This window comes from Sinocyclocheilus anshuiensis, unplaced genomic scaffold (assembly GCF_001515605.1).
Source record: "Sinocyclocheilus anshuiensis isolate Anshui unplaced genomic scaffold, SAMN03320099.WGS_v1.1 scaffold111, whole genome shotgun sequence".
Lineage (NCBI taxonomy): Eukaryota > Metazoa > Chordata > Actinopteri > Cypriniformes > Cyprinidae > Sinocyclocheilus > Sinocyclocheilus anshuiensis.
In genome coordinates, this window is record NW_015552549.1 from 974,093 (window position 1) to 985,283 (window position 11,191).

The window sequence follows — 11,191 nt, forward strand, 5'->3', positions numbered from 1 at the left end:
AATCCAGAAAATAATGGAAAACAGAATTTGGTAAAGATAAAACTGTAAAACTCAATTAATTAGACAGGCTTTTTGATTAATAAAATTTAATTTAACCATTAAAACAGAGTATAGAAAAATGAAAATGGAAAAAAATGAATTTGGAAATAAAACGGATTTCTTAGGGCCCTATAATTATATATATATATTTTTTTTTTTTCTGGTAATAAAACAGATGTAAGTGAACAATAGCCTTTCAAATTACTTAAAATACATATATAATAACAATGAGGCAATAATAATTAGTTCAAATAAAGTATCAAAAGCAAGAAATCATATGGTTTTATTGAACAAAACTGTTAAAATACATAATGTATTATAAACAATATAGCTAATGTACATTACGCATTACAACAAAGGCCTGCAGAGGGCACATGATGATTATTTTTTACACATTGCTGTGTGATCTAATACTTGTTTAATATTGACCAAGCACCATTTAATTCAAACGTCCACTTAATCTTTAATATTTGGCCATTTCTTTAGGACAGAAATGCTATAGCCACTGTAATTAAAAGAATATGTGGACATCAAAACGTGTAATCTCAGAGTGAGGGTTTGAGCTTTTATTTTGAAGCTGCGATTGTATTCTTCTGTGTTTGCGTGGATTTATAAATGATTTACCTTACAAATCTGCTGAAATGGCGCATGTTGCATTCAGATGAACGTTATAATAAACCCAAACTCACAACAACATGCAGAGATGGAGTTTGAGACGCTCCACACATTTAAATAAGAGTTCCTGTGGAACTACTGTGAACGGAGCCGCTGTGTGACGCAGGTACTTAACCTACACGCATGTAAATAATTAAAGCGCATATACTGTATTAGAACTGTATAAATTAAATTAATTAAATTAAATTAAAGCGCATATACTGTATTAGAACTGTATAAATTAAATTAATTAAATTAAATTAAAGCGCATATACTGTATTAGAACTGTATAAATTAAATTAAATGTAAATAATTAAAGCGCATATACTGTATTAGAACTGTATAAATTAAATTAATTAAATTAAATTAAAGCGCATATACTGTATTAGAACTGTATATAATTACTTAATTAAATCGTAGCATTTGTGAATTCACAATTATGCTTAATTATGATTTTTAAATGGGTTTAATATATCATGCAGCCTTGGGAAACAGTCTAATAATGTGTTTTATGGATTCTCGTCCGTGAAATGCGCCACTTCCGGTATTTTGTCGGATAGTCGACGCGAGCAAAATGAAGTCGAGGATTTTTAAAAATCAAATAGTCAAATAAAATCGACGAATCGCGACAGCCCTATTTGATATCATAATTTAATCACATTAGAATCGAAACTGGGAATCAAAAAGAATCGGAATCAATAAGCAGAATCGGAATTGATAAAATTCAAACGATACCCAACCCTATAATGTACATAAGTTACGATTATTGTTTTATTACATTATGTATTTTAATTGTTTTGTTTAGTAAAGCCATATGATTACTCGCTTTTCATATTTCATTTGAACCAATTATTATTGCCTCATTGCTATTAATTATATATTTTAAGTCATTTTAAAGTCTATTGTTTGCTTAGGTTTATTTTTATTACCACAAAAAATTATCCGATTACTCGATGAATTGTCCGAATAATCAACCGACTACTCTATTACCAAAATAATCGTTAATGACAGCCCTAAAATGGAGCTTATGGCTGTTTATGTTTTACTGTGGATATGTGCATGCATACACAGGAAGTGAGTATTGCTATTACCCCTGGCTGCCTCCCCTTTACATAAACTAACCATCGGTGTGTCCTTGGAAACAGCTGGTTCTCTCATACCTGTGTGTACAGCATCCGCCTCTTTTCATGGCCAAAGCCTGTGTAAACTCTCCCTGAAATTGTCTCCACTGCCTCAGCTTCAGCTGTATCTACATGACCTCGGCCCACATGTTTCTTCCTGTGTGCTCGAGTGCTTGCTGTTTCAATTAACTAGACTATAATTCCAAAGGCATCTCCTTTTTTTCGTCTCCTGTTTGCAAAGCCACGTCGGCAAGTAAAGCCAACCAATGTAATCTACTTGATTGTAGCCCAAAACAAATAGCTCTATTACAAACTATTGATTTTAGACCGGTTTCCAAGTCAGTCATGGATTCCAACAGCCATAGCATACATCTTAAATGCCTTTTGAAATAAAAGCGCAACTCAGATCAATACACCCAAGGCTCATTGGAAAAACATACCGTTTTTGTGAAACTAAAAAAAAACTTGCTTGTAAATACAATATACTGCTGTTTCTAGATGAAATGAACACTAGTGACTGTAAAACACCAACAACTTTTATTCCTTTCTTAAAAAAAAATTATTACAGAGGCACATTATCTATTAATAAAGACTTATTTTGGGTGGTTCATTGCACAATACTATTTTATGACCTCAAACCACTTTTAACAGAGCAAGATTTGTAAAAGAATACATTACATTCAACACATTTAGTGTAGGTGGTAAAGTATGTTATTTTAAATCACGATTAACGTTTTAGCACCACTCACCAGTAATTTCATTTCTAAACTGACACAACACACACAACAACCAATGTAATAAAACATTGTCAGATTCACTTTCATCTGTTTCGTCTTCATCTAAAAGCTTTTAGTGCTACTAGACATTTCACTTTGAAAGAGTCGCAAAACAAGCTAGAACCAATGTAATATGATTTTGCAGAAATGTCACCACAAGCTCATTTTTCCATTGAACCTGTATTGAATAACACACAAACTCGGTAAACAAACAATAACATTATGGGCATACAAATCAGCCACGTTTGGTTTTAGCTTCAACAAAAGGGCTGAAAGCAGACTGTCACGTGTTTACGAACACCAGCAACTGCGACTCCAACGTGGCCCCTCTGACCTGTGACAGCACATGCTGAGTGAGCTGGGATTCCTGTGAAACACCCCACAAATGTTGCCTCTTTGTCCAATTAACTGGGCCTCAAAGCCCCACAGCTCATCATCACACTCAGTTCTCCAATCCAAACAAAATTCACAGCACGCACGGAAGCCGAGCCGTCAGTCACAGGACTGTAAACAAACCACCGTTCAACAATGCTGGAGATATGAGCTGTTGAAGCAGCGTTTGGTGCGCTACACTTAACTGTGCGCTACACACATAGCGCACAGTTAATACACACACAATAATACATAGCATGAATCGTGAGATAAGGGGTGGGGTTGAGTTAGAGGTGAAATACATTATTGCTTGAGGTAATTTTTATGGAAGATAAGGGCAAAGCTGAGAGAGTGGGCAAATTTGAGAGAGAGGAAGCAAAGGGGAAAAGGACTGTTATTGTTGAGTAACTTCATTTGCTCCAAGGCAACTCGTGATGTCATAATGGAGGGAGGGAAACTGCCATTCTCTTTCAATCACTCCAGCGCCGTCTCACCATCTATGAGCCCCCCTCATCCCCCCAACTATGCCCTAGGGTTTGCTGTGGGAGGCTGCTATTGGTTGTCGGTTTGATAGTGTAGCTGAGAATAACCACCAACCAGGGGCAGGGTGCCCCTCCACATGGTTTCCACAGCAACCCCTTAAATGCAATGCAGGGACCATGTGGCTACACCAGTTTGGGTGTAAGCAGGGAAAAGTAGCACAAATACAACCTTTTTAAAAGCTCATTAAACCACAAATGAGTCTATCTCTCAAGGGTTTCACTTCCACATTTTTAATCTAACATAATCTAAAGGTGACGGTACCTGGTCAATTCATATTCACATTCGTTTTACATTTTAATTTCTTGATGCCACTAATGTCACTGATAATTGAGGGCAATGCCATGGGGCATCACTGAACAACCATCTTGACAATGTGAGGCCAGTGGATCTCATTACGCAACAGGTCCCTACTTCAGACAGCCCCAGGAGCATAGCCAGCATCATTAAAACAGAAATCCACTGCTTCTAACCACTCATGTCAAACTGCTATTAGGTCAGAGGCAGAAAGCTCTGCTTTAGTTCTTAATGAAGTGCCATTACCAAACAGAATCTATTGGAGATCGTATATCTGAAACAAATCCAAGCCAGTATGCAAGCTTTTCCCACAATTAAAAGATGACTCTGAGAGGTCACAGAGTTTACAACGCATTGCATATGGGAAAAAGACTCTTACCTTGGCAGGTGAAGCATTTGATGTGGAAGTGCGCATGCTGCACTCGTACCACCTCTCCTCTGCACACCTCCCGGCAGCGAAAGCAGTGGATTGGTCCGGAGCTCCGTTCACTGCTGCATGAGCTTTGCTGATAGGGTACTACTAGGAAAAAGACAAAAAGGCACTAAGTAACGAACATTAGAAAACAGGGGATGTACAATATATCGAGGAGTTTTTAAAATCATTTTTTTATTTATTATTTTTGGTTGACACTGAATCAATGTTAACTAAAAATTAAAAAAAATAGAAAAAAAAAATGTTGAAGTACCAAAATTATTAAAACTAAATCTGAAATAAAAGTAATTTAAAGCTAAATAATTAAAATGATAAAAGCACTAAATAATTAAATTAATTGATAAAAACTTTAACAAAAATTACAATGAAAACTAAAACATTTAAAAATAAGATTTTATTCAAATGATTAATTATTACTATAAAATTATAATACAACCACTAATAATTTAATCCATAATTTTTATCTAATAACACTATTAAAATGTAATTTAAAAAAATCTCAAAATGAATATCCATTTTTCATACTTTAATATAATGCTGTAATGCCTAAATTGACTCGTAGCATGTAAACCAATTGGTTTTAGAATTAGATTTGGGGAGGAGGGGGGGGGGCACATTTACATGACCTATTTTTTAAATGGTCTTGTCTCGAAAATAAATCATTTTCCTAACAAAGTAGTAATCTTTAAATATCAGCCATAACACAAAAATAAGTATTAATAATTAAATAATTATAGCATTATCTGAATCAGCCAGAGTTTCAATATTGGTCATGCGTTTGAGTACAGTATGTTCAGACAAAAGTGTAAGTAACGAACATTAGAAAACAGGGGATGTACAATATATCGAGGCATTATTGGTTATTGGCCAATATTAGAGTTTTTAAAATCATTTTTTTATTTATTATTTTTGGTTGACACTGAATCAATGTTAACTAAAAATAAAAAAAAATAGAAAAAAACAATGTTGAAGTACCAAAATTATTAAAACTAAATCTGAAATAAAAGTAATTTAAAGCTAAATAATTAAAATGATAAAAGCACTAAATAATTAAATTAATTGATAAAAACTTTAACAAAAATTACAATGAAAACTAAAACATTTAAAAATAAGATTTTATTCAAATGATTAATTATTACTATAAAATTATAATACAACCACTAATAATTTAATCCATAATTTTTATCTAATAACACTATTAAAATGTAATTTAAAAAAATCTCAAAATGAATATCCATTTTTCATACTTTAATATAATGCTGTAATGCCTAAATTGACTCGTAGCATGTAAACCAATTGGTTTTAGAATTAGATTTGGGGAGGAGGGGGGGGGGCACATTTACATGACCTATTTTTTAAATGGTCTTGTCTCGAAAATAAATCATTTTCCTAACAAAGTAGTAATCTTTAAATATCAGCCATAACACAAAAATAAGTATTAATAATTAAATAATTATAGCATTATCTGAATCAGCCAGAGTTTCAATATTGGTCATGCGTTTGAGTACAGTATGTTCAGACAAAAGTGATGTATTTTGCATTGTGAAACCAAAAATGTCCTTTACACTGTATTTGTTGTACCTGTACTACAGCTGTGAGTTCTGTGTTTGTCATTATAATGGGCCTGAGGGTTACCTAAATAATTTCCTTTGCTCTCTCTCTTTCTGTGTATTGATGGCTGTACGGTTTTGTGCTGATTGCCCTCATATTAAAGATGCATAACAGGCATTCAAACACTCAGTCAGTGAATAAATCAATTACTGTGCAATCACTGTAGCAAGTGTTGTTCTCGCTTTAGTCTAAACGGATTTAACTGGGCGAAAATGTTGAAAACAGCAAGGGCACATGCCCTACCCTGATCTCCATTGTTTCAGCTACAATGCTGGCAGCAGAGCAGAACTGCCGGGCCTGCGATCAGATTCATCAGCACCATGTTCCCACAGCTCCCCGAGAAACAGGGCCAGGCGACAGCCATGAACACGTATTAAAAAGGGGTCTGGCCTGGTAGAGCATACTGGGAACTCAGTTTTAATGTGCATGTTTAATGAGGGTTTTGTGTGCATGTTGGAAAAGACAAACGTAATCAGCGAGCACAATGTGTCAAGTCAGGAAGTGATACTGATCAGATAAACTTGTGAGGGAAATTCCCTAATTTTTCAACAATAAATCACAATTATCAATGTGAATATTTACATTTTGTAGCAGATAACAAATAAATGGCCGATACTGAAATTTGAAACTATCTGAAACAATTTTTAAAATAAATTAAAAATAAAACTCTAACAACCAAAATCAATCATTTTAAACGCAAGTGAAATTATAACAGTGAACAGAATATGAAAAATTCATTTTGAGATATGCTAAGTGTTAAAATAATAAATAATATTGTCAAAATATCATTGAAATATCTATGCAATAAACACTTATATTGATATACCGGTCAAGAGGGCTGAAAATAGACTTTTTTTACTGCAACAAACAGTCTTATAATAAAAGGTACTGAATTTCGATATTTATTTTGTCAAAATAAATGAAAAACAAAACAATAATAACTAAAATCCATAATTTTAGATGCTGCAACTGAAATTAGGCATCAAAACATTATAATGAATAGAATACAAAAAAGATTATATTCATTTTGAGATTTGCTAAAGACTATAACAGTGTTATTCAACTACAAAAATAAATTAATAACGTTGTAAAAATAAATAAATAAATCTAAATATCTGTGCAATAAATACAAAGCATATTGGTAAGTATCTGAGAGCTGAAAATAGCATTTTTCTATTCAACAAACAATGACTTATACTAGAAAATCACTTTGCATATTGTCATTCTATTGGAATAGAGAGTTTCATTGACTTTTCTTCATCCACAGCTGAAGAACAATGATCCATTAATGCTGTTATGCCTCCTCCAGTGGCTCAATCTCACACTGGTAATATTGTAAGCACTTATTCCTTTGGCAGCGCGACGCACTGCCTGGCCAACTTCCAGAGTGGTTTTCTGAATTCTGTGTGTGGCCCTCAGCTCTGCGAGACGCTCTGAGCCCAGTCTTTTGTCAGTGTAGAGGACAGTACAGTCACAATGCTGTTAAAAGCAGATAACAGCCACACAAGAGAAAATATGAGATGTTTTGTAATATCACAAAACCAGGAGCATTTTTGGTCATGTGTGAGAGCTATTTCCCCCAAAGCTTTGCTTTTCTTTGTACCTCAAAGACTGCAAGCACCCCGTAAACTGTCACGTACAATAACGCACAAATAAACAGAGGTGACAGCTCAAAAGAGAATAAATTACATGCCTTTAAAAGACAATATGTCTTTCAGGCCTCATTCATCTGTCATTTATGGGTATCGCTGTGCTAAAGGATGGTGGGTGTAAACAGGCTGTGTAATCCCTGCTACAGTATATCACGTGCACAGATATCAGGGGAGGACATGCACACATGATTAAAGTTTTTAATGGCACCTACATTAGATAGCATTCATGTTTCAGTGGAAAGTATTACTATAATGGATGCTAAAATCTAGATTCAAATGAAAAAACGTCTATTATTAATACAGACTTGACAGTCTTCACAGCTCAAATAAAAACACGATCCCCAAGTCCCAAAATAGGTCACAATGGCTTAAACATGTGTTGCCACAAATTCCTCTCGGTTTTTGCACAGTTATAAAAATGAATGAAATAAAATGCTTGATTTACAAAAAAGGAGATTCAGAGAAACCTAGTTCTTCTGAGAAACTTCAGAGTAATAATGTTGAGCAATATTGTATATAGCAAAGGGCCAGTAACATCCGGCCGAGGTGTAAGGTGATAACCACAGGACCTAAGGGGCCGCTGCTATTTATGCCCTCAACGGAGGAGCCTCCTGTGGATTATAGTCACACAGGATTGTGGGAGAGTGGAGGTGACAAGGCTGCTTTCAATTCCTCCATAGCCAGACAGAGGAGAGGTGTAAACAAGATCTTGTGGTCAGACAGAGTCCACTTATCCTTTACAGTAATGTGCACTGGGTGAAGACCTTTAAATCCAGTGCTAGAATTAATGGCTAAGTAACACTCTCATTTCCAGAGTCAGAACACTTACTTGCGACAATACTGACTAGTACAGAAAAATGTGATTTTGGTGGTTGGTAACAGCATGGTTTACTGAAAATAACAAAAGTGTAAATGTTTAAATAATGTGTGTCATTACTCGCTCTATCCGATCAGATTTAGCATATCTAAAACAATATAAACTGCATTTAGTTTGATATTGTTGAAACATTTGGTTGAAATATGTTATCAAGATCTTTTATCAGTTGAAAACAGATGTGCTGTTTAATATTTTTGTTAAAAAAAAATGTTCAGGATTTTTTGATTAACAGAACATTCAATGGACTAGCTTTAATATGAAATGTAATTTCTCATTAAAATAATTTGTTTTTTTTGTTTATCAATTCATCATTCTCTTTTATAGATTTAAAAAGACAATCAAAATCTTTCCACATAACCCCTGAAACCTGCTTAAGAAAAGTGGGGGTGTTCAAAGACCTGTTTGCAGTACGTGGGCCTCCGGAGAACCTGACCAAATATGATATATGACTCTTACATTCAAGCCAACATTGCTGTAGCGACAGGAGCTGAACTGACCCTGTCAGTCAAATGATCACTCCGGCCTTCGATCTGCTCTCAGGGTTACTAATGATTTGGGATTTCAACGAAGTTTAGAGAGATGTGTTGGGTCAGGGACATCTGATGAACATCCCTAGTGTCACTCTATGAGTTATCTACCTTCATGTCTTCTACAGGAGATGATTCCTTGGATTCTTTAATGGAGAGCAGCTTTAGGAAGCTAGATTGCAAACATTTACAATGACAATCAGCTGGATTGTAGCATTGCTCATTGAGCAGAAAGACAGTACTCGGACACTGTAATAAAGATATAAGCTTGGCCCACTAACAGAACCTGCCAAATCCCTCTGATAGGAAACTGGAGACTATAGAGAAGACAAATAACACAGAGGCGCACAAATGCATCCTTAATGGTTTAGAAAATAGAAATGCTGAGTAATGATCAAGAGATCGGGCTGAAGAAGTTATTAAAACTATTCCCCTTTACGCAAATATGTTTGTCAAAGCTAAGTGTTAGTTATAACGTTGTTGTAATAGCAAGGAGCCACAATCCAATTAGCACATCTAGACACTACAAGTAGTACTCTATCTTTGTAAAACATTTTCTATAGCACATGCCTTGCAGTTATTGTACTGGAATGACACTCTGTGTCCATCTTCTGGCTTTTATATCTACGTGGTCCTATAGAAAGAGCTTCCTCAAAGATGTATATGCAAGCCAGGGGAAATGCAAGGACAATTAAATCTTTAGAAAGGATCTGTAGGAAATTCAACCCTGACAAGTTTTGGCATGCTGGTGTTTCACTTTTGTTCCCAGTGCTGCTAAATCATACCGTTGGGTTACAGGAATGACAAATGGGTGCTGACTCTGGGCCGGACTGCACTCCAGATGGGATGAGAGTGTGTTTACGGTGCCATAGTGGGTCTACGTCTGCTGACACACTAGCTCAGTTTAAATCAACTCCCAGGTAGAGCTTATGCATTATGCAGATAGATGCTACAGAGATGCTACAGAGTAACATCAAAGCAGATGCATAGTGCATAATATTTTATCTGGGAAGCTGCCATTATAGCTGGAGGGGGGCGATTTTTACATTTGTAACCACTACTTTTTGGCAAATGGTCATTAGACTTTAAGAGTTTCGGCCACCAAAAACAAAACTGAACCGAACAACCTCTAGCAACCTCTTACCTTAGAGACCCCCTGTGGTGAAAATAAAATGTTTAATATGCTTTAACACAAACCATGTGCAAATTCATCAATCAACATTGCTGAGCATTTTCTCCGTAAAACTGCAGTCTAACAAAGACAGTCTTAAAAATGCAGCTTGATACAGTCAGTTTCATACGGTCACACAAACATGTAACCAATCCCGTCAACTTTCGGGGTGGGTCTTTTTTTAATATGCATATTCATGAGTCCATGTACACTAAATAAGGTAAGGGTGTAGAGTTATATAAGCCATTTAAAGGCAAGACGAAATTATTTTCATGGGAGAAAAAAAACATTTAAATATTATTCCATTTTGATTAATTAAATTGCTCGTTTGTTCCTAATATTCCTTAATATTGATTTTATTATCACAAACTCCATTAATTTCAAAAGAAAAAGTGCATTAATTTTACAGATGGCTAAAAAGGGTGCAGCTAACTGTTGACGAGGTCTGAACATTGAAGGCAAGTTGGGTTCCACCTCATTGCTCTCCACAGGGCTGGCATGACAGGACAGTGGTGATGGAGGCACTTCTGTAAGTGTGTGTGCTAGCGTGTGATTGATGTGAGGGATGCTGAGTCGTGAATGCTGACACAGGAGGAGCAGGGTATGATGACTTCAGGAACCTTAGGATAAACTCACAGTCACATTCATTAGCCAATTGTTATGCCACTTAAATAATATTCATGAGTCAGGCTTATAAAATATGTATGTACCCCTGCTCTCCTTTTTGAATCCTTCCAACGCCCCTGATAATAAACAATCACTATCTACACTGTAACTGATTTTTGTAATTTGAACAGTATTATACTGTAATATGTACAGTAAGATACTGTAAAATGTGTATACAGTATTTTACTGTAAACCGCAAAGGATTATGGGAAAATATACGGTCACTACTGTATTTCCTCACTACTGTAAATCAATTTACAGTATTGAACTTGCCCGCGTAAAACTGACCAATGGCAAGGGAGTAATTTTTTGACTGTTTGGTGGAAGTGGCTGTAAAAGGACAAAAGAGAAATGCACCTTAACTCGACGAAAGGTTAGTATATTATTTCTGTTTTATGCAAAACTGCGATATTTTAAGATGCTTTCACTTGTTAACAGCAAACTAACATTATTCA

The 11,191-nt window shown here is 35.3% G+C and overlaps 1 protein-coding gene across 1 annotated transcript in view; it reads right to left on the reverse strand.

Annotated features, from left to right (window-relative positions):
• Positions 1-11,191, reverse strand: part of LOC107664319 (actin-binding LIM protein 3-like) — an 82,325-nt gene that overhangs the window by 65,854 nt on the left and 5,280 nt on the right. Inside the window, exon 2 of the mRNA XM_016454845.1 lies at positions 4,179-4,316. Coding sequence (XP_016310331.1) covers positions 4,179-4,316 — 138 coding nt within the window. The remainder of the gene's footprint in view (positions 1-4,178; positions 4,317-11,191) is intronic.